Here is a 24,443-nt window from a genome sequence, read left to right as displayed (position 1 = left end):
GGTTCCATTATTTACTGCTTGCAGTAGTTTAAGTCATTAGAATGACAATTGACAATATGTTCCAAGATACACAAAATGTTTATAACCCTTTGTCCTCTCCTGAAATTTCTAAGAAAGTCACCTAAAAAAGCGAAAAATTAGGCTGGGAGTGGTGGCTCACACCTGTAATCACAGCACGTTGAGAGGCCGAGGCAGGTGGCTCCCTTGAGTCCAGCCTGGGCAACATGGCAAAACCCTGTCTCTACAATAAAATACAAAAATTAGCCAGGCATGGTGGTGGGTCCCAGCTACTCAGGAGGCCGAGGCAGGAGAATCATTTGAACCTGGGAGGCGGGAGGTTTCAGTGAGCTGAGACTGCATCACTGCACTCCAGCCTGGGTGACAGAGTGAGACTCTGTCTCAAAAAAAAAAAAAAGTATATATGTATATATACACACACACACACACACACACGCACATATATATACGTATATATACATATACATGTATCTATATACATATGATATATATGTATATATAATATACACGTGTATCTACACACATATATACGTATATATACATATACACATGTATCTATATACACATATATACGTATATATACACGTGTATATAGATACATGTATATGTATATATATATGTGTGTGTATGTGTATATATATATTAGGTAAAGTGGAAATAGCAAGACATAAGCTTGTGTTTATACTATGTCCATAGAGATGAAAAAAGGGCTGGGCGCGGTGGCTCGTGCCTGTAATCCCAGCACTTTGGGAGGCTGAGGTGGGCAGATCACCTGAGTTTGGGAGTTCGAGACCAGCCTGACCAACATGGAGAAGCCCCGTCTCTACAAAAACACAAAATTAGCCAGGTGTGGTGGTGCGCGCCTGTAATCCCAGCTACTTGGGAGGCTGAGACAGGAGAATCACTTCACTTGAACCCGAGAGGTGGAGGTTGCGGTGAGCCGAGATCATGCCATTGCACTCCTGGGCAACAAGAGCGAAACTCTGTCTCAAAAAATAAAAACAAACAAACAAACAAAAAAAAACAAGGAAAATGAAAGAAACCAAGTAGCCATGGTAGGGAATATGTGGCATTTGTCATTTTATTTCTATGGTGATTTTGATGTTTGTGCAATTCTTTTTTTCTGAAAGGAGAGAGAGACAATAAAGGGTTAAAAATGTGTCCCCAGAATTCTTTAATAGACTGGTAAGTATTTCCTCCAGGGTTAACTCTTGAAGTAACAAATTTTGCAAATGTATTACCTTCTATAAACAGTAAAACTCCTTTTCGTTTGTCCTAAAAACTGCTGCTGTCAAACCTCAAGGCGTGAGCTCTTACTCTACGTGCCAGGATGGATTGGAAAAGCCTGGATCTTTCCTTTTTTTTTTTTTTTTTTCTTGAGACAGAGTCTGGCTCTGTCGCCCAGGCTGGAGTGCAGTGGCGCGATCTCGGTTCACTGCAAGCTCTGCCTCCCAGGTTCACACCATTCTCCTGCCTCAGCCTCCCGAGTAGCTGGGACTACAGGCACCCGCCACCACGCCCGGCTAATTTTTTGTGTGTTTTTAGTAGAGACGGGGTTTCACTGTGTTAGCCAGGATGGTCTCGATCTCTTGACCTCGTGATCCACCCGCCTCGGCCTCCCATAGTGCTGGGATTACAGGCGTGAGCCACTGCGCCCGGCCTGGATCTTTACTTTTTATCCCCACTTTTGATTGTTTCATTTCCAGACGTATCCTCTTAAATTTCTTTGTCTTTTTCAGAACAAAGAATCCTTTTTCTTCTTTTTTTTTTTTTTTTTTTTGAGATGGAGTCTCGTTCTGTTACCCAGGCAGGAGTGCAGCGGCACGATCTCAGCTCACTGCAACCTCCGCCTCGGGTTCAAGCGATTCTCCTGCCTCGGCCTCCCAAAGTGCTGAGATTACAGGCTTGAGCCACTGCGCCCGGCCTAAGCCTCCCTTCTCTTGATCTTCTCTCTCCTTTATGTCTCTGGAGATGCAGTAAGAGAACTACACACAGTACTCCCGATTCAGCCGCATCATGGTTTTATATGAGGGTATAATGTTTTGTTTCCAAAAAGCCTTCATGATGGTGCCTGGGCAGATACTACTGACTTTTTTAGCTGTGGCAGCATATTCAGCCAGTGTCTTCTGGGAACAATGGAGTGTTCAACTCCTCCTTCTCCTCCCCTTTTTAGGGCTTATAACTGATTGCCCATGGCTATCATTTAATTAGTAGAGTTAGGATTCCTTTTCTCCAAAATGTAAAATTGTAATTGACACTCATCTGCCATTTTTTGTCAGCTCACATAGGCTAGAAATTCTCTTGTACTTTACCACCTAGGAGGATTCGGGGTTGTCTGTGAAGTTGGATATTTCACCCTTGCACTCCTTCTTGCACAGCTTCAGAGATTAGTCCTGTTGTTTCACACTTGAGCGCCTTTCCATCCAGAGAAATACCTGTTTATTTCTGTTTCCTTTCCCTAGTTCACTTCCCCTTTCTCCATCTCCTCACTCCCCATGTAACTTTGAATAACCTCTAATGTGCAACCTTACCAGGAGCGCTTTAACCTCCAGACTTCTGGTCATTGGCTTCCCCATGTGCTGTAATAACCTATTCCATCCCATTCTGAAAGAACTCTCAGAGATCAGTCAGACACCATTTCCTCTTGCCGGAAACATGTTGATTTCCTTTAGCAGGTTCTGCTTCCTAAAGGAGTCACCACAGCCCCTGCAATAGAAGAGCTTGGGCTTTGGAGCCAGGCAGGCCTGGGCCGGGTCTCCATTTAAGTTTTTTGTTTTTAATTTTCTTTCTTTTTCTGAGACAGGGTCTCACTGTTACCCAAGCTAAAGTGCATTGGCGCGATCTCAGCTCACTGCAGCCTCAACCTTCCAGGCTCAAGTGATCCTTCTGCCACAGCCTTCCGAGTAGCTGGGACCACAGGCCCACACCACCATGCCCGACCCATTTTTATATTTTTTATAGAGATAGGTTTTGCCATGTTACTTGGGCTGGTCTTGAACTCCTGGACTCAAGGGATCCACCCACTTCAGCCTCCCAAAGTGCTGCAATTATAGGCATAAGCCATCCTGCTCAGCTGGATCTCCATTTAAATTTAATGAGAGGCGTATAACTATCATTTTTCCAGTGAAAGCTCACAGATGGTTATCTGCCAAGCACTGTGCTAAGTCCAGGCACCCTGAGATATGCGTAAGATATGATTGCTGTCCTGAGGGAACTTATAGGCGAGAGAGCATGTAAGCGAATAATGATTCTATCGTGAGAAATAGTAGGAATATGGCCTGGTTACTGAGGGGGCCATGATGTGACCTTGGATGGGTTACATAACCTCTGTGAGCTTTCACTGGAAAAATGATAGTGCTAATAATATGCATGCTCCTTACAGCAGACCTTTTCAAACATTTATGTGCATCCAAATTACCTGGGAATCTCAGTACAATATGGATCTCAATTCACTAGGTCTGAATTTCTTATTTGATTTGCTTATTTATTTTTGAGATGGGGCGTTGCTATGTTGCCCAAGCTGATCTTGAACCCCTGGGCTCAAGCGATCCTCCGCCTCAGCCTCCCAAACAACGGGGACCACGGGCATGAGCCACCACACCTGGCTCTGGAGTTTTAAAAAAGCTCCCCAGGTGATTCTAACATGCAGCGAAATTTGAGAACAAGTGTCTTTTGATTATAGGTGTCAAAGAATAAAGAATGCTAGAGCCACATAAAATGCTGGGGAAAATGAAAAGTCTCAGGGTTGAAATGGACAAGCGTGTCCCAGATTCAGAGGCCAGGCCAGACAGCAGGCTCCTGAAGACCTGTGAGCCAGTAGTTAGGGGATCAGGTATCCATGGTCCACAACAGTAGGGGCCTCCTCCGTGTGGTTCTTCTCTTTTCTCTCACGCCCACCCCACCCCTCCTGCCAGGTTCCCCAGATGATTGGGCCCCGTGACAGTGAGTGTGGATTGATGAATGGGAGGAGGAGAAACTGGGATAAAGAGAGTCCAAGGTGGCCTGGTGCAGTGGCTCACGCCTGTAATTCCAGCACTTTGGGAGGCCGAGGCGGGCGGATCACTTGAGGTCAGGAGTTCGACACCAGCCTGGCCAACATGGCAAAACCCCATCACTACTAAAAATACAAAAATTAGCTGGGTGTGGTGGCATGTGCCTGTAGTCTCAGCTACGTGGGAGGCTGAGGCAGGAGAATCGCTCGAACCTGGCAGGTGAAGGTTGCAGTGAGCCAAGATCGCACCACTGCCAAAAAAAAAAGAGAGCCCAAGGAAGGGACCTGGAACCCACTCTGGGACAACCCCCAAGGATTCTGTTTGGTTCATCAAATACGTATTTTAGCACTTGTTATCTGCCAAGCACTGAGCTAAGTCCAGGGACCCAGAGATATGAGTAAAATATGACTGCTGCCCTGCGGGAGCTCACAGGGTGGACAGCATGTAAATGAATAATAATTCTATTATGAGAAATAGTAGGAATATGGCCTGGTTACTGAGGGGGCCCAAAAGAGCAATTTCAAGGGGATCAGGGAAAATTTCCCAATGGTTAAGGTGTGTCTTGCAGAATAAGTAGCAGTTTTCCAGTTAGATGTGGAGTGGGAGGAGGAACCCAGGTGCTTGTGAAATGCCATGGCACATTGAGGGAGCTGGAATTCTTTTTTTCTTTTTTGAGACGGAGTTTTGCTCTTGTTGCCCAGGCTGGAGTACAATGGCGTGATCTCGGCTCACCACAACCTCCAGCCTCCCGTGTTCAAGCGATTCTCCTGCCTCAGCCTCCTGAGTAGCTGGGATTACAGGCATGTGCCACTATGCCCAGCTAATTTTGTATTTTTAGTAGAGATGGGGTTTCTCCATGTTGGTCAGGCTGGTCTTGAACTTCCGATCTCAGGTGATCCGCCTGCCTTGGCCTCCCAAAGTGCCGGGATTACAGGCATGAGCCACCGCGCCAGGCCCCCAGGGAGCTGGAATTCTTTTGGTGAGGCTGGAGTACAGAGCACACGGGGAGCATAAGTGGTGAGAGGAACCGGGAAGCCAGGCCAGCTCCCGTGGCCTGTCACTGCAGCTGACCTTGGGTTTCATTCTGCAAGGAATGGAGGGTCCATTCAGTAGTTTGAAGCCAAGGAGCAAGCATTCAGAGTTGTGCTGGGGTTTTTTTTTTGTTTGGTTTGTTTTGTGACGAAGTCTCACTCTGTCACCCAGGCTGGAGTGCAATGGCATGATCTCGGCTCACTGCAGCCTCCTCCTCCCTAGTTCAACCGATTCTTCTGCCTCAGCCTCCTGAGTAGCTAGGACTACAGGTGCATGCCACCAAGCCCAGCTAATTTTTGTGTTTTTAGTAGAGCTGGGGTTTCACCATGTTGGTCAGGGTGATCTCGAACTCTTGACCTCGGGTGATCCGCCCACCTCGGCTTCCCAAAGTGTTGGGATTACGGGCGTGAGCCACCGTCCCCAGCCCAGAGTTGTGTTTTTAGTGGATCCGCCTGGGTGTCATGTGGCAGAGGGGTGGAAAGGGACACTGAGGCAGTGAGGATACCACAGCAGTGGTCCAGGAGAGTTGTGGGGGCTGCAATGAAGCCAGCAGGTATCAGTGAGAATGAAAAATGGGGGATGGTGGGAGCCACACCCAGGAGCAGGTTTGATGGCCTTGACCCACTGGCCAGAGTCAGCGGTTGAGAGGCAGGGCAGGGATGAGGCGAGGCAGGGCAGGGATGAGGCGAGGCAGGTGAGTCGCTGAGGGTGCAGTGTAAGGGATTCTTCCCTCTCACGGTCCTGCAAATGCTGACCTGGAGTGTGAAGGAGGAGCCTAGGATGGGTTTAGGTCTGTGACAAGGCGATGGGGTAAGGGGGGAGATCATTAACCAGGAGCACCGGCGGCTGCAGTGGCAGCATGGACAGCCTCCAGGGTTCAAGGCCTCTTCCTCCTGCCTTGGCCTCTGAGGCTGTGTGGGGCTGGAATGAGGCTCGTGCCTCTCTGGCTGGCCCAACTTGCTCAGTGTCTTTGGGTGACAAAGCCTCACACAGCCCAGTCCCTGACCTCCCGAAAGTCACTGTTAACCCCTGTCTGGCTGTGTTCCCAGTGATGTGGCTCTTACAGGTGGTCTCCTGCTCCCCAAGTCTGACCGCACCCCCTGCTTTGAGATCCCTTAGGCAGGTCAGCTGTTTCTACTGGAAACAATTCCAGCGGAGAAGCAGCCAGCTTTTTCCACTGGTTCAAGGTGATTTTAACCTTCCAGGAGGCCCGTGATGAAGCCAGAGGACAGCTGGGTACCCTGGGACAGCACCTTCTTCTTATTTTCATTTTCTAAAATTTCAAATCAGGCACCCCCCAAACCAGAATAGGTTTTGAGAGGCTGCCGACAGCACCCTCTTGAAAATACATTTTATGTAGTCACAGTTTACACAAATCTGACATTATTTCAGCTTCAGATTCCAAAGCACTGACCAGGGACTTTCACAGAGTGAGACTGGGGGTGCGAGGTTCAAATCTCTCCTCTTTGCTACTCAATAGCTGCATGGCCTTAGGCTGGTCATTCTCAATGTCTTCATTTGTTAAATGGGGAGGAGAATAGTCCCTCTTAGGGGAGGATGGAAACCATGGTGTTAAAGGCTTAGCTCAGCATCTAATAGATACTTAGCACTCAGCAAATGTTTGCCAGCCATCCTGGAACATAGGCAGTGTTCCAATATTGTAGATGACAGACCTGAAGGGAATAATTTGCCCAAAGCCTCGAGGTAAGTGGGTAGAACCGAGTCTCCCTGGCCCTCTCCGAAGCTCCTGCTGTGCTGGGCCTGTGCTGTGCCTTCTCGCTGTGCAGTCTGCTCCCTTTGGCTTTTCTTCTGCTTTCCACATCAGCTGAAGATTTAGACCCTTTCCTGCTGCCTGTGTTGAGAGCTGTCTTCCTGAGTTGGAAGCCAGTTAGCTAAAGGCTGGGCTACCTGGTGACTGTATCTTGTCTTTCCCAATCCTCAACACCAGCTGGGTCCTGGTTGCCAGGATTAGGTTGCCACCCCCATCCTCCTCCTAGCCCTGGTGAACCAACCTTTCCTGTGTACCCAAAGCAAACATATCGGTTGCCCTAGATTCCCCAAGGGGCACCCTCTCTGCCTCCCTAGTGTTCCTGCTGACAATAAGAGCCTTGTGCTGGGACCTGAGACGCTGGAGGGGAAAACTCCATTCTCCCTGAAAGCCACAGGCCCCATCCGGGACACATCTTGTGTCCACTCCCAGAAGGACCACAGAGCAGGGAAGCAAAATCTCTCCAGCTGGCAATGTTGTGGACCCTTTGCAAAGCCCACCTCCCAACCCCTGTGTCCCCAGGCCATGGAGAGCAAGCTCCTCATCGGGGGCAGGAACATCATGGATCACACCAACGAACAGCAGAAGATGTTGGAACTGAAGAGGCAGGAGATTGCCGAGCAGGTAGGGCATCCAGGTGCCAGGTCCCCTTGGAGAGTGTGGCCTGCAGCTCATGTCTGGGAGGTGTAGGGCCGTAAACCATGGTGGACTCTGGATCTCTGGAATTACAGTGCTGAGAATCTCAGACATGCCACCCTGGGTCCCACAGGTCTACTAGCCCAGGGTCTTCCCTTTGGCAGGGGCACTGCTAGCTGGTGGCCTAGAGGACGTGATAGCTCTCCATAACATCAGCCTCCACAAGCCACCTGGTACTAATTCCTGGGCCTTCCACAAGGTGGTGCGAGTTCTTTGCCAGCTGTATGACTGGTTCCCTAAATCATCAAGAACCACAATTTGTTGGTCTTACCAATCAACCATTACACTATTGGGGAGAGGGTGAGGCAGCTTGGAAGGCAGTGTGATGTGCCTCCATCTGTGTGACTAACGCCCCTGGAGTAGGCCAGCTCTTAGGGCTGGAGTCTCCATCCACATGGGGCGGAGCCTGGCAAAGGCATGGCCCTAGGAACTGAGAGGAGGGTTCCCAGGGGCTCTGCAGGATTGGGTGGGAGCAGTGGATGTGGGCCATGGGCCATGGTGAAGCCAGGTCCCGAGACAGGCAGAGTGAGCCAGTCCCCAGAGCTTTCCTGGCCCTCCCGAGTATGCACTGCTCCTTTGAGCCACACTGCCCGTCCTTGGCCTAGAAACGTCGCGAGCGGGAGATGCAGCAGGAGATGATGCTCCGGGACGAGGAGACCATGGAGCTCCGGGGCACCTACACGTCCCTGCAGCAGGAGGTGGAGGTCAAAACCAAGAAACTCAAGAAGGTGAGACGCTGCAGCAGGACCGGTCAAGGTGTGCTGGAGGCCCAGCAGTCTCTGCCCAAGGGGTGTGTGCTTCAGGGACTCCTCCCCATTTGGCTGGAACTGCTGAACCCCTAAGTGACATGGCTTGGCCTCGGGGGTGAGCAACAGGGGGAGACAGGAGGCGGGGGCTGGGGGTGGAGTAGAGCCTTTTCTCCTGGGCCAGGGTGGGCTGTGACAGGCTGCAAACTCTGTCGCTTGCAGTATCCAGAGTTACCATCCTCATGGTCCTGGGTGATTTCCCCGTTCAGTGTCACCAGTGAGTCACAGTTGGGATAGCTGGGCCTGGAGCAGGGCCAGGGGAATACAGGGAGGCTGAGGAGGAGACTGGGACCCCGGGAAGCTCAGGCGGGGAGCGTAAGGCCCTCAAGGACATGTCGAGGGATGAGAATAGCCGCTCACCAGGACCCTGCAAAGCCTGTGGCAAGGGAAAGACATGTACATGTGAGGGGGATCTAGGGCAGGAAGCGGCAAAGCTCCAGCTTGGATTCTGGGAAAAACCTGGAGACCCTTTGGGGTGGCTGATGTGGCTGCCCCGGGGCAGGCCTGGCAGAGGCACTGCCATTGTGGCAGTTACCACGGACCCAGCCCTCAGTGGCTTTGGAGAGGAGCAGGATGGCCATGCTGCCTCCACAGCCCACTTTTGAGAGCCCCTGAAGAGACTGGAGTGGGAGGAGTCACGTTCCAAACTCGTTCAGGCTTCCTGCTCCCTGAGCTGGGTCTCCAAATGAGCCCTGGGTCCTAGTTCCGGCTCTTCTATTGGCTGGTTGTGTGACCTTGAACAAGTCTGTGCCTGGCTTCCTCATCTATGAAAGGAGGGTATTGGACCAAAAGGTCCCTGGGGTCCCCTCCCGTTTGAACATTCTACGATGCTGATTGCAGCTGAGAAAGAGCAGGCAATGGCCACAGGCCTCAGTGTAGGAGGGCGGGGCACCCCTTTCAATAGCCCAGCCCAATTCGTGGTGGGTTGGGCACAGCGGGGAGTTCAGAAAAGGACCCCCAGCCTCATCCTGGGCTGAGTCGGTGGACTCTGAGCCTGCAGCCCTGCGGCCCAGGCTGGGTGACTGGGGCCTCGCTGCCACACCAAGCAGCCTCTGAGTGGCACCTGTCCCCACCCAGCTCTACGCCAAGCTGCAGGCGGTGAAGGCGGAGATCCAGGACCAGCATGATGAGTACATCCGCGTGCGGCAGGACCTGGAGGAGGCGCAGAACGAGCAGACCCGCGAACTCAAGCTCAAGTAGGGCCCGCAGCTCTTTTCCTCCCGGGTCCCCACAGTCAGCCATTATTACTCAGGCCTCTCCTTCCCTAAGGCCTCATCCTGACTGTCTCCTCTTCCATGAGTCCCTTAGGAAAAAAATGCGTCTGAGGGCTGAGGGATGGGCCCACATGCTGGAGTTTCTTCTACCTCCTCTGCCTGTATTTGATCAACGTCTCAAAATGGACGCTAGGTGCTGGCCAAAAGTAACTCCGAAGGCCCTGAGGCTACCATCTTTGCATAAGAAGCAGTGATTTTAAATTTTTTTAAAATTATTTTTAGGGCCGGTCGCAGTGGCTTACACCTGTAATCCCAGCACTTTGGGAGGCCGGGGTGGGTGGATCACCTGAGGTCAGGAGTTCGAGACCAGCCTGATCAACATGGTGAAACCCCCGTCTCTACTAAAAATACAAAAATTAGCTGGGCATGGTGGCGCGCGCCTGTAATCCCAGCTACTCAGGAGGCTGAGGCAGAATTGCTTGAACCTGGGAGGTGGAGGGTGCAGTGAGCCGAGATTGTGCCACTGCACTCCAGCCTGGGCGACAGAGCAAGACAACGTCTCAAAAAAAAAGGCCAGGCGCAGTGGCTCATGCCTGTAATCCCAGCACTTTGGGAGGCTGAGGCAGCGGATCACGAGGTCAGGAGATCAAGACCATCCTGGCTAACATGGAGAAACCCCACCTCTACTAAAAATATAAAAAATCAGCCGGGCGTGGTGGCGGGTGCCTGTAATCCCAGCTACTCGGGAGGCTGAGGTAGAATGGTGTCAACCTGGGAGGCAGAGCTTGCAGTGAGCTGAGATGGAGCCACTGCACTCCAGCCTAAATGACAGAGCAAGACTCCCTCTCAAAAAAAAAAAAAATTATGTTAAAATTTGTTTTAAAAATTATTTTTAAAAATGTGTATATATAGTAGGTGTATATATTAATATTTATGGGATACATTAGATTTTTTTTTTTTTTTGGAGATGGAATATTGCTCTATCATCCACCCTGGAGTGCAGTGGTGCAGTCTTGGCTCACTGCAACTTCCACCTCCCCAGTTCAAGCGGTCCTTCTGCCTCAGCCTCCTGAGTAGCTGGGACTACAGGCGCCTGCCACCACACCTGACTAATGTTTGCATTTTTAATAGAGATGGAGTTTCGCCATGTTGGCCAGGGTGGTCTCAAACCCCTGACCTCAGGTGATCTGCCCACCTCGGCCTCCCAAAGGGCTGGGATTACAGGCATGAGCCACCTCGTCTGGCCACATGAGATGTTTTGATACAGGCGTGCAATGTGAACTAAGCACATCATGGAGAATGGGGTATCCATCCCCTCAAACATCTGTTCTTCAAGTTACAAACAATCCAGTTACACTCTTTAAGTTATTTTAAAATATACAGTTGGCCGGCTCATACCTGTAATCCCAGCACTTTGGGAGGCCGAGGCAGGTGGATCACCTGAGGTCAGGAGTTTGAGACCAGCCTGGCCAATGTGGTGAAACCCCATCTCTACTAAAAATACAAAAATTAGCTGGGTGTGGTGGTGTGTGCCTGTAATCCCAGCTACTCAGGAGGCTGAGGCAGAAGAATCACTTGAACTTGGGAGGTGGAGGTTGCAGTGAGCCGAGATCGCACCACTGCACTCCAGCCTGGGCAACAAGTGCAAAACTGTCTCAAAAAAAAAACCCATATATATATATATATATACACACACACACATATATACACAATTAAGTTATTGACTATAGTCAGCCTATTGTGCTATCAAATAATAGTGTTTATTCATTTTTCTATTTTTGTGTACCTATTAGAAGCAGTGATTTTTCAAGCTGCAGTATTTCTGTAGGGATCCTTTCCCCTTAACTTCTTGATTTTCCCACCTCCACATTGCTTCTGCCTCTTTTTTTAATAAATAAATACATTAATTAATTAACTTATTTTTTTGAGACGGAGTCTCGCTCTGTCGCCCAGTCTGGAGTGCACTGGTGTGATCTTGGCTCACTGCAGGCTCCACCTCCTGGGTTCACACCATTCTCCTGCTTCAGCCTCCTGAGTAGCTTGGGACCACAGGCGCCCACCACCACGCCCGGCTAATTTTTTTTTTTGTATTTTTAGTAGAGACAGAGATAGTGTTTCACCGTGTTAGCCAGGATGGTCTCGATCTCCTGACCTCATGATCCACCCGCCTCGGCCTCCCAAATTGCTAGGATTACAGGCGTGAGCCACCTCACCCGGCCCCCTCTGCCTCTTGGCTTGTTGCTTCTAATCCTTCAACCCTCACATGCACCGCGTGGTCTCTCGCTCACCCAGTTTCCCATCGCTCCTTCATTCCTGCTCCCAGGTACCTAATCATCGAGAACTTCATCCCCCCGGAGGAGAAGAACAAGATCATGAACCGGCTTTTCCTGGACTGTGAGGAGGAGCAGTGGAAGTTCCAGCCACTGGTGCCAGCTGGCGTGTGAGTCTCTAACCCAGCTGTCTGGGCTGGGGGACTTGTGGGTCCACCCCAGGTTGGGGCTGGCGAGGGGCTTGAGGCCCTGCCTGCAGGGAAACAAGATGTTTTGTGGATTGGGGAAAAGATGGGGAGGATGCCGATGGGGGATGAATTTCTCAGGATCTAATTTGTAGGGGTCTCTTATGATGGAAGGGTGTTCTGAGAAAAAAAGTGTCTCATTGGCCTGGGATGCAGAAAATACCTTGTGAGGGATCTCGGGAGGGAGGAAGAGCATCTCAGCCTCTTGAGAATCCTAGCAAATGCTAACATCTGGCCAGGTCTGGTGAATATTCATTTGTCAGATGCCCGAAATAGCAACCACAGTTAATATTTGCCAAGCACTACTGTGTGCCGGATGGCTGTGCAAGACTCAGGAGACAGAAGATAAATTAGACATGGTCCGAGCTCACAGTCCAGTGGGAAATAAGTAATCAGATCATGATGTGATAGAGCTGTGATCCAATCTCAGTGGGCTCGCTCATCCGGGTGATTCAGCATTTCCACCTGTTTCCACGTCCTAGCCCTTGGGTGCAGCTGCGGCCATTGGCTGGGTGTGTGGCTCCCTCTGCTGGTGGCCATGAAGAACATCCCAACAGAGGGAGGCCTTGCCCGGCTGAACCATGGGCCCTTAATTGCAAATATGTAGAGAGAGGTGCTTAGGAGGCTGGACACCAGTGCACCTTCCTGGAGATTCTTTGCTCTCTCTAGAATATTAATGTTAAAATAGGGCAAGAGTCTCCCTAAATCTGGGATGGGAAGCTAGCAAGAGGTCTACAGCTTCTCACTGAAGCATCAGATGCCTAGTTGGTTTTTTTTTTTTTCCTTTCTTCCTTTTCTTTTCTTCTTTTTTTTTTTTTTTTAATAACTATAGCTTAGATGCCTATTTGATCTTTCTTAAAGGCTGATTTTACTTAAGGTGATACCACATAAGTTTGTAAGTGGCAAGCACATGAATAGAGGACTTTTCAATGGTATCACTTTGCACCTACAATCCACCTTTCCAATCTAGGTAGAGATTCTCAAGAGTACATCAGCTATCACAGAGGTTTTCCACCCTGGCTGCAGCTAGAATACCTATGAGTTGGGCTTCAGAGAGTCTGATTTAAAGGATCCCAGGTCTTAGGTTTTGTGATTCTGCATTTGAAGCCAGGCTAGAAAACCACTGCTCCAGTGACATTTGCTGGATTTGGATGCTGGCGAGGCTTCGCTCTGAAGGGTTATCTTATGCTTAGAAAAGTTCTTTCTAGCCAGGCTTGGTGGCTTAAGTCTGTAATCTCAGCACTTTGGGAGGCTGAGGCAGGTGGATGGCCTGAGGTCAAGAATTTGAGACCAGCCTGGCCAGCATAGTGAAACCCCATCTTTACTAAAAATACAAAAAAATTTAGCTGGGCGTGGTGGCAGGCATCTGTAATCCCAGCTACTAGGGAGGCTGAAGCAGGAGAATCGCTTGAACTCAGGAGGCGGAGGTTGCAGTGAGCCCAGATCACGCCATTGTGCTCCAGCCTGGGCAACAAGAGCAAGACTCCGTCTCAAAAAAAAAAAAAAAAGAAAAGAAAAGGTCTTTCTGCTGGGCGTGGTGGCTCATGCCTGTAATCCCAGCACTTTGGGAGGCCAAGGCGGGTGGATCACTTGGCGACAGGAGTTCGAGACCAGCCTGGCCACATGGTGAAACCCCATCTCTACTAAAAATACAAAAAATTAGCCGGGTGTCGTGGCGTGCACCTGCAGTCTCAGCTCTTGGGGAAGCTGACGCAAGAGAATCGCTTGAACCCAGGAGGCGGAGGTTGCAGTGAAACTTGCTCTTTCGCCCAGGCTGGAGTGCAGTGGTGTGATCTTGGCTCACTGCAACCTCCACTTCCTGGGTTCAAACGATTCTCAAGCCTCAGCCCCCAGTAGCTGGGATTGCAGGTGTGTGCTACCACGCCCAGCTAATTTTTGGTATTTTTACAACCTCCACCTCCCGAGTTCAACAGGGTTTCACCATGTTGGCCAGGCTGGTCTCGAACTCTTGAGCTCAAGTGATCCACCTGCCTCAGCCTCCCAAAATGCTGGAATTATAGGCATGAGCCACTATACCAGTCCTTAGAAAAGTTCTTGAGTTTAAAGTTTGCAGGTGAAGGAATTTCTTTACATTGGATGTAGTAGTGCCAACAATGTGCTCAGCTAGTTGTGGGATGGGAGAGGCTTTGAGAAGGTGTGCATTAACTTTTGTTGTTGTTGTTGTTTGAGACAGGGTCTCACTCTGTCACCCAGGCTGGAGTGCAGTGGTGTAATCACAGCTCAGTGCAACCTCAGCCTCCCCGGGCTCATGTGATCCTCCTCCCAGCTAATTTTTTTTCTTTTTTTGGTATTTTTTGTAGAGACAGGGTTTTGCCATGTTACCCAGGCTGATCTCGAACTCCTGGGCTGAAGCGATCTGCCTGCCTTGTCCTCTCAAAGTTCTAGGATTACAGGCGTGAGCCACTGCGCCTGGCCACGTCAGCTTTTTATTTTGAAAACAAGAATTGCAAGAATAGTATAAAGAATTCTCATATACCCTTCACCAGATTATTAACATTTTGCCATATCTTGCTTTAACTTTCCCCCAACCATTTGAGATTAAGTTGCAGACATTTTGACCTTTTACCTGTACTTCCGAAGAGTGAGAACATTCGTGTTCCACAGTGCAATGATCAAATTCAGGAAATTTTGTATTGCCACAATATTATTATATAGGCAACATTAAATATTTGCCAATGTCCTTTATGATGATTTCCCTCCCTCCCACCTGCAATCGTGCATTTCATTTAATTGTCATGACCCTTTGGTCTCCTTTAATATGGAACTGAGAAGGGATTTTGACTTGAGTTTAGCAATTTCTTGCTTCAGAGGAATTTATTCATTTCTCAAAACACTCTGCAATTTTGACTTGACTGCCTCAAGCACATGATCCAGACTCAAAGCACGGTGGGTGCTTTACCTGAAGTTAGAATGAGCTTTCTGCGTAATGATTATGAATTTCCTCTCCTCCCTCCCTCCCTTCCTTCATTCCTTCCCTTTTTCTTTCCCTTCCTTCCTTCCTTCCTTTCTTTTTCTCTCTCTCTTTCTTTCTCTTTCTTCCTTTCTTTATTTTCTTCCTTACTTCCTTGCTTGCTTTCTTGCTTTCTTTTTTCTTGAGTTGAGATCTCACTCTGTCACCCAGGCTGGAGTATATAACTCACTGCAGCTTCGGGCTCCTGGGCTCAAGTGATCCTCCTGCCTCAGCCCCCTGAGTAGCTGGGGCCACAGGCATGCACCACCCACACCAGCTAAACTTTTTATCTTCTGTAGAGACAGGATCTCACCTTGTTGCCTAGGCTGGTCGTGAAGTCCTGGGCTTAAGCGATCCTCCTCCCACTGCCTCCCAGGGTTGGGATCACAGGCATGAGCCACCCCACCCAGCCTGGACTTCCCCTCCTTATTTATGTTATTTATTTATTTGTATTATTTTTGAGACAGAGTCTAGCTCTGTCTGCACTCAGGCTAGAGTGCAGTGGTGTGATCACAGCTCACTGCAGCCTTGACCTCCTGGGCTCAAGTGATCTTCCCACTCAGCCTCCCAAGTAGCTTGAAGCAGCAGGCAGTCGCCACCATGGCCAGCTCATTCTTTCTTAAATGTTTTTTAAAAGTTTGCTTTCTTCCACCAGGTGTTCATGCCTGTAATCCCAGCTACTCTGGGGGCTGAGGCAGAAAGATTGCTTGAGCCCAGGCTATTGTAAGCTAGGATCATGCCACTGTACTGTAGCCTGGGCGACAGAATGAGACCTCATCTCTCAAAAAATTTTTTTTAATTTACTTTCTTCCTTTTAAGTAACCCTTACTTCAATTGCAAACAATGTCTCCATTATGGAAAATTTAAATAAACATAGAAAGAATGAAAATTCCACCTAGCTAGTAGTAGTGTTTACTAACAATTGGATATGAACTTTCCACCATCTTTTCTTTTTTTATACATTTTTTTGTGACGGATCTCCCTGTCTCCAGGCTGGATCATGGCACAATCCTCACTGCAACTTGCCTCCGGTTCACCCATTCTAGCTGGGACTACAGGCGCCTGCCACCAGGCCCGGCTAATTTTTTTGTATTTAGTACAGATGGGGTTTCACCGTGGTCTCGATCTCCTGACCTTGTGATCCGCCCGCCTCGGCCTCCCAAAGTGCTGGGATTACAAGCGTGAGCCACCGCGCCCGGCAACAGCATACTTTAGTTAATTTTTACAGTAATACCTATAATAACTTTTTTTTTTTTGAGACAGAGTCTCGCTCTGTCACCCAGGCTGGAGTGCAGTGGTGGTATCTCGGCTCAATGCAAGCTCCGCCTCCTGGGTTCAAGCCATTCTCCTGCCTCAGCCTCCTGAGTAGCTGGGACTACAGGTGCCCACCACCACGCCCGGCTAATTTTTTGTAGTTTTAGTAAAGACAGGGTTTCACCATGTTAGCCAGGATGGTCTCGATCTCCTGACCTCATGATCTGCCCGCCCCGGCCTCTCAAAGTGCTGGGATTACAGGCGCAAGCCACTGCACCTGGCCCCTGTAGTAACTTTTTAAAAAGAAAGAAGCTTGCTAGAATACAGATCCTTCTTTACTGTGTAAATGTTGCTAATTTCTAGCCCATTGTTTTTTTACCCCGATCTTCTGCTTTAAAGGCAAGTTTGTGCGCTTTATTAAAGGGTTCTAATGTATGCCTCCAAAAGCCCTCTGCTCTTGTTGCCCAGGCTGGAGTGTGATGGCGCGGTCTCGGCTCATTGCAACCTCCACCTCCCGGATTCAAGCAATTCTCCTGCCTCAGCCTCCCCGGTAGCTGGGATTACAGGCGCCCACTACCATGCTTGGCTAAATTTTTTTGTATTTTTAGTAGAGATAGGGTTTCACCATGTTGGCCAGGCTGGTCTTGAACTCCTGACCTCAGGTGATCCGCCTGCCTCAGCCTCCTGAAGTGCTGGGATTACAGGCATGAGCCACTGCGCCCGGCCTTCTGTCTTTTTTTTTTTTTTTTTTGAGATGGAGTCTCGCTCTGTCCCCAGGCTGGAGTGCAGTTGCGCGATCTTGGCTCACTGCAACTTCCACCTCCCGGACTCATGTAATTCTCTAGCTTCAGCCTCCCGAGTAGCTAGGATTACAGGTGCACACCACGACACCCAGCCAATTTTTTGTTTTTGTTTTTGAGATGGAGTCTAGCTCTGTCGTCAGGCTGGAGTGCAGTGGCACGATCTTGGCTCACTGCAACCTCCGCCTCCCGGGTTCAAGCGATTCTCCTGCCTCAGCCTCCCAAGTAACCGGAATTACAGGCATATGCTGCCACGCCCAGCTAATTTTTGTATTTTTAGTAGGGACTGGGTTTCACCACGTTGGCCAGGATGGTCTCAAACTCTTGACCTTGTGATCCGCCCACCTCGGCCCACCAAAGTGCTGGGATTACAGGCATGAGCCACCATGCCCGGCCTAATTTTTATATTTTTAGTAGAGACAGGATTTTACCATGTTGGCCAGGCTGGTATCCAGCTCCTGATAAGTGATCCGCCCACCTCGGCCTCCCAAAGTGCTGGGATTATAGGCACAAGCCACCTCACCTGGCCCCCACCTTTCCTCTCTGTGATTCCTCCTACTGTCCTTGAACAGGGAAAGTTGTGAAAAGAGAAAGAGTCAATTCTTTGCCACTGGAAAACTCTGGTTTTTCCTCAGAAGCTATTTGCTTTATTTTTGCTTATTTTATTTTATTTATTTTTTGATACGGAATCTCACTGTGTCACCCAGGCTGTAGTGCAGTGGCATGATCTTGGCTCACTGCAACCTCTGCCCCCCAGGTTGAAGCAATTCTCCTGCCTCAGCCTCCTGAGTAGCTGGTATTACAGGCACCCATCACCATGCCCGGCTAATTTGTTTGTATTTTTAGTAGAGATGGCGTTTCACCATGTTGGCTAGGATGGTTTTGAACTCCTGACCTCAAGTGATCTTCCTGCCTTAGCCTCCCAAAGTGCTAGGATTTACAGGCGTGAGCCACCGTGCACATCCAAAAACTATTTGCTTTAAATTTACCTCCATAGTGTTAAGTTGTATTATTTTGCTGTTGTTGTTGAGATGGAGTCTCATCTGTCACCCAGGCTGCGATGCACTGGCACCATGATAGCTCGCTGTGTTGCCTAGGCTGCTCTTAAACTCCTGGCTTCATGCTAATCCTCCCACCTCAGCTTCCCAAAGTGCTGGGATTACAGGCAGGAGCCACTGCATGCAACTGGCCTTAAATTTTATTCTTTTTATTCTTTTTTTTTTTTTTCTTTTTGAGACGTTCTCACTCTGTCACCCAGGCTGGAGTGCAGTGACACTATCTTGGCTCACTGCAAACTCTGGCTCCTGGGTTCAAGCAATTCTTATGCTTCAGCCTCCCAAGTAGCTGGGATTACAGGCTTGAGCCACCGAACCTGGCCTTAATTTTATCCTTTGTAAAGGGACTACCCTGACCGAGAATTGAATCCAGGCTGCAGCTGTGAAAGGACAGGATTTTAACTACCAGACTATAAAGTAGAGCAGGTTTTATAGTGTTTTCTTTTCCAGGATTCTTTGCAAAGAATTAGTCCTAACACACACTCATTATACCCATTAATTTAAATCTGCATATAGTTGCTTCCACATTGCATTTGTAGGTTTGTGTTGGCAGCTCTTCTAAATGAATACCAATTGGACAGTGTTCCCTTACATTTTTTTTTTTTTTTTTGAGATGGAGTTTTTCTCCTGTTGCCCAAGCTAGAGTGCAATGGTGTGATCTCGGTTCACTGCAACCTCCGCCTCCCGGATTCAAGTGATTCTCCTGCCTCATCCTCCTGAGTAGCTGGGATTACAGGTGCCCTCCACCATGCCTGGCTAATTTTTGCATTTTTAGTAGACATGGGGTTTCGCCATGTTGGCCAGGCTGATCTTGAACTCCTGACCTCAGGTGATCCACTCACCTCAGCCTCCCAAAGTGCTGGGATTACAGGCGTGAGCCACAGTGCTGGCCTCCCTGAAATTCTTATATTGAAAATTTAAAGCTATAAATAGATTTACAGGGTTTTCCAAAATTATGGTTAAGTATATTCATAACTTAACCATGCTATTTTATACAGAATATGTTTGTACCTGTTCAGAATAAAGACCAAGTACAACATATGTACGGAAAATATGCAGATACATCTGGGTAGGGTAAAAGGCAATTATAGGCCTGGTACAGTGGCTCATGCCTGTAATCCCAGCACTTTAGGTGACTGAAGCAGGTAGATGGCTTGAGCCTAGGTGTTTGAAACCAGCCTGGGCAACATAGTGAGACCCCATCTCTACGAAAAAATACAAAAAGTTAGCCAGGCATTAGCACATGCCTGTACTCCTAGCTACTTGGGAGGCTGAGATGGGAGGATTGCTTGAGCCTAGGGGGTTGAGGCTTCACTGAGCCGTGATTATACCACTTCACTCCATCTAGCCTGGTCAACAGAGTGAGACCCTGTCCCCCACACAAAAAAAATGGCAATTATGATTTACCAATGTTCTCTACTACACTTAAATACAAATTATATGAACAGTAATTACAGAATGCTCTAATATAATAAAGAATTCCAAAAAATAAATTAGTTCAAAACAGTTATTAAGAAATATCAGGTAGCTGGGCACGGTGGATCACACCTGTAATCGCAGCTACTTGGGAGGCTGAGGCAGGGGAATCGCTTGAACCTGGGAGGCAGAAGTTGCAGTGAGCCGAGATCATGCCATTGCATTCCGGCCTGGGCCACAGAGCAAGACTACATATCAATAAAAAAGAAAGAAAGAAAGAAAGAAAGATCAGGTAATCAAGAATATATTCTTTTTCTTTTTTCATTTTTTTTTGTCGCTGTCCACTTTGCTGTGTCTGATGACTGCAATTTGCAGTATTTAATATTTATTTCAGAACTTTAAAAAATACAAAAATAGAAAAGGCAAGTAAAAAATAGTTCTAGGATTTTTTTTTTTTTTTTAGATGGAATTTTGCTCTTGTTGCCCATGCTAAAGTGCAATGGCGTGATCTTGGCTCACCCCTACCTCTGCCTCCCAGGTTCAAGCAATTCTCTTGCCTCAGCCTCTCAAGTAGCTGGGATTACAGGCATGTGCCACCATGCCTGGCTAATTTTGTAATTTTAGTAGAGACAGGGTTTCTCCATGTTGGCCAGGCTGGTCTCGAACTCCCGACCTCAGGTGATCTGCCCACCTCAGCCTCCCAAAGTGCTAGTATTACAGGCGTGAGCCACCACGCCTGGCCAGTTCTAGGATTTTTTATATGAAACAAGTCTTTAAAATTTCTCTTTTTAAAGCCAAGATGGTTAGAATAAAGTAAAAACAATTCCACGGTATTTGAAATCCCAGTTGTGATTCTAACTTAGCAGAGGGAGCCTGGTGGGGCACAGTAGGGGGCAGGGAGCTGCTGGCGCCTGGATCTCTGAGATCATCTGCCCCATGTCCCTCATTTCACCGTGGAAGGTTGAGGGCAGGGAGGTCCTTGAACAAGGCAGCTTTCCTCATTTCAGGAACCATGGGGTCTGAGGCTGCAGCTGTGAAACAAACTTCTCCACTCCCCAGAGAAAAGGTCCTTTCTTCAGCACTGGATCCCACCACATGCCACATCACTTAATTAGGGCTAAAAAACAAACAGAAAAGTTATTTCTCTCCAAAGCATATTTAACTAATCAGGGCGTTGTTCCATTTGTTCAACTCGAGCGTGGAATATTTTGCTTTATTTCGGCCTGTGGTATTCTGGGGATGAGAACACTAACAGCTGCTCAAAGTGAGAGGAAAAAACATTGTTTGTAAGAAATTACCTAAAGTCACGCTGTCCCATTAGAAAGCTTCTGTTCGAAAAACATTCTCCCTCCGCCTACTCCAGCTCTAAGCATCCACCCCACCCTCTGACTGGTGCCTCTCTCTCAAATAAGGAGGTGTCAGGCAACTCTTGAGAAATATCCCTAATCAACTTATTTTGGAAGTTTAGCCCTTTCTTTTTTTTCTCTACCATCTCCATGTAGCCATTAGTGGATATAAAATAATATAAGGTGAGGTGCCTTCCACAGTCATAATCTTGTATAATATTAAAGTTACTTTAAAAAACATTTTCGCGCTGGTGCGCTGGCTCATGCCTGTAATCCCAGCACTTTGGAAGGCCAAGGCGGGCAGATCACCTGAGGTCGTGAGTTCGAGACCAGCCTGACCAATATGGAGAAACTCCGTCTCTACTAAAAACACAAAATTAGCCAGGTGTGGTGGCACATGCCTGTAATTTCAGCTACTCGGGAGGCTGAGGAAGGAGAATCACTTGAACCCAGGAGGCAGAGGTTGCAGTGAGGCAAGATCGTGCCATTGCACTCCAGCCTGGGCAACAAGAGTGAAACTCCATCTCAAAAAAAATTTTTTTTTTTGCAACTAGGTCTAGCAATAAATATTTTACAAGTACAACCTTTTATTTTTAGTTTCTCATAATAGACTGTCGCCTAGGCTGGAGTGCAATGGCGTGATCTCAGCTCACTGCAACCTCTGCCTCCCAGGCTCAAACGATTCTCCTGCCTCAGCCTCCCGAGTAGCTGGGATTATAGGCATGAGCCAACATGCCCAGCTAATTTTTGTATTTTTAGTAGAGACAGGGTTTCTCCCTGTTGGCCAGGCTGGTCTCGAACTCCTGACCACAGGTGATCTGCCTGTCTCGGCCTCCCAAAGTCCTGGGATTATAGGCATGAGCCACTGTGCCCAACCTAGATTTTAAAATTTTATTTAATTTTTATCTATTTTTTTGAGACAGGGTCTCGCTCTGTCACCCAAGCTAGAGTGCAATGGCATCATCTTGGCTCACTGAAACCTCTGCCTCCCAGGCTCAAGCAATCCTCCCACCTCAGCCCCCTGAGTAGCTGGGACCACTGGTACATGCCACCAGACCCAGTTAATTTAATTTTTTGAGACAAGGTCTCACTCTGTTGCCCAGACTAGAGTGCAGTGGCACAATCTTGGCTCACCTTCTTGGCTCAAGTGATCCTCCCACCTCAGCCTCCTGGGTAGCTGGGACCTCAGGCTTGTGCCACCATGCCTGACGAATTTTTTATTTATTTTAGAGATGAGGTCTCACTACATTGCCCAGGCTGGTCTTGAACTCCTGGACTCAAGTGATACCCCCATCTCAGCCTCCCAAAGTATTGAGATTACAGGCGTGAGCCACCACACCTGGCCTAGACTTTATTTCTAATTGTGTTTAGGTAAAATTGTCTTCTTCTTTTTTTTAAATAGAGACAGGGTTTAACTATGTTGCCCAGGCTGGTCTCAAACTCCTGACGTCAAGTAGTTCACCCACCTCAGCCTGGGATTACAGGTGTGAGTCAGCCCCACAAAATTGTCTTCTAAAGGGTTATATATGTGACAGTATCCATACCCTGTGGTATATGGTACACAGAATGCCATTGTAACTTTAGCCCTTTGACCTTTGCAACCCCAGCCACCCTAGATTCTTTTCTTTCTTTTTTTGAGACAGGGTCTCACTCTGTTGCCCAGGCTGGAGTGCAGTGGCACAATCATGGCTCACTACAGCCTTGACCTTCTGGGCTCAAGTGATCCTCCTGCTTCAACTTCCTGAGTAGCTTAGACCACAGCACAGACATGGACCAGCATACCCAGCTAATTTGTTTTCATTTTTAGTAGAGACGGGGGTCTCACTATGTTGCATAGGCTGGTCTTGAACTCCTGAGCTCAAGTGAACTCCTCCCAAAGTGCCAGGTTACAAGCGTGAGCCACTGTGCCCAGCCCCTAGATTCTTTTTAAAGGCATCATGGTGCAGTAGAGACAGACTAGACTTTGGAGTTAGAACATTCTGAATTTGGCCGGGTATAGTGGCCCACGCCTATAATCCCAGCACTTTGGGAGGCTGAGGCGGGCAGATCACCTGAGGTCAGGAGTTTGAGACCAGCCTGGCCAACGTGGTGAAACCCCATCTCTACTAAAAATACAAAAACTAGCTGGGTGTGGTAGTGGGTGCCTGTAATCCCAGCTACCCAGAGGCTGAGGTAGGAGGAGAATCGCTTGAACCTGGGAGGTGGGGGTTGCAGTGAGCTGAGATCGCACCACTGCACTCCAGATTGAGCAAGAGAGCAAGACTCAAAAAAAAAAAAAGAACATTCTGAATTCTAGCCCCTGCTCTGCCACTTACTAGTGGCCTTGAGTAAGTTTTTTTTTTTTTTTTTTTTTTTTTTTTTTTTTTTTTTTTTTTGAGATAGAGTCTCACTCTGTCACCCAGGCTGGAGTACAGTGGTGTGATCTCAGCTCACTGCAACCCCCCACTCCTGGGTTCAAGCGATTCTCCTGCCTCAGCCTCCAGAGTAGCTGGGATTACAGGCACACACCACCATACCTGGCTAATTTTTGTATTTTTAGTAGAGATGGGGTTTCAACATGTTGGCCAGGCTGGTCTCAAACCCCTGACCTCAGGTTATCCGCCTACCTCGGTCTCCCAAAGTGCTAGGATTACAGGCGTGAGCCACCACGCGCCTGGCCTTGAGTAAGTTTTTTTAACCTCTCTGAACCCAAATTTCTTCATCTGTAAAGTGGGGATAACAATATGTACCTTGCAGGACTGTCAAGGTTGAAATGAAATAATGTGCGTGAGCCACCACGCGCCTGGCCTTGAGTAAGTTTTTTTAACCTCTGAACCCAAATTTCTTCATCTGTAAAGTGGGGATAACAATATGTACCTTGCAGGACTGTCAAGGTTGAAATGAAATAATGTAAGGTTCCAGGCCTGTGCCTGGTACAGAGGAGATGATCAATGAAGAGTTGCACTCATACTGATAAGCCAATATTCTAATTATGGGGCCTCTGGAGAAACTGGCCTGCCTCTATCCCTTAGAAGTGCCCTACAAGGGCAGTTTGACTTTATGTTTTTGTTTTAGATGTTGATTTTTTGTTAAACTGCCTCTGGGTTTATTTATTTATTGATTTTCATTTTTTTTTTTTTTGAGACAGAGTTTCACTCTGTCACCCAGGCTGGAGTACAGTGGCACGATCTCGGCTCACTGCAACCTCCACCTCACAGGTTCAAGCGATTCTTGTGCCTCAGCCTCCTGAGTAGCTGGGATTATAGGGGTGCACCGCCATGCCCAGCTAATTTTTGTATTTTAGTAGAGGTGGGGTTTCAATGTAGGCCAGGCTGGTCTTGAACTCCTGACCTCAGGTAATCCATCTGCCTCGGCCTCCCAAAAGTGCTGGGCTTACAGGTGTAAGCCACCTCGCCCAGGCTCTGCCTCTGTGTTTAAAGAGAGAGTGTTTCTTGCTATAAATAGAATCAGGAAAGAAAATTAAACTGGTTTTGTCACAGAGGCAAAGTTCACCTCAGTAAGAACATTCCTAGCTCTGCGTTGAGTCCCTGGATTTCTTCACAGACCTGTGAGAATTGAAG

At 48.3% G+C, this 24,443-nt stretch overlaps 1 protein-coding gene across 1 annotated transcript in view; it reads left to right on the top strand.

Moving 5' to 3' along the window:
- KIF3C (kinesin family member 3C) overlaps positions 1–24,443 on the top strand; it is a 55,365-nt gene that overhangs the window by 17,866 nt on the left and 13,056 nt on the right. Inside the window, exons 2-5 of the mRNA XM_032172452.2 lie at positions 7,333–7,434; positions 8,112–8,234; positions 9,390–9,508; positions 11,850–11,966. Of these exons, the coding sequence (XP_032028343.1) occupies positions 7,333–7,434; positions 8,112–8,234; positions 9,390–9,508; positions 11,850–11,966 (461 nt within the window). The remainder of the gene's footprint in view (positions 1–7,332; positions 7,435–8,111; positions 8,235–9,389; positions 9,509–11,849; positions 11,967–24,443) is intronic.

The sequence above is a fragment of the Hylobates moloch genome, unplaced genomic scaffold (assembly GCF_009828535.3).
Source record: "Hylobates moloch isolate HMO894 unplaced genomic scaffold, HMol_V3 SCAFFOLD_13, whole genome shotgun sequence".
Taxonomy (NCBI): Eukaryota; Metazoa; Chordata; class Mammalia; order Primates; family Hylobatidae; genus Hylobates; species Hylobates moloch.
Note: the sequence above shows the minus strand (reverse complement) of the source record. Positions and strands in the feature narration are given on the sequence as shown.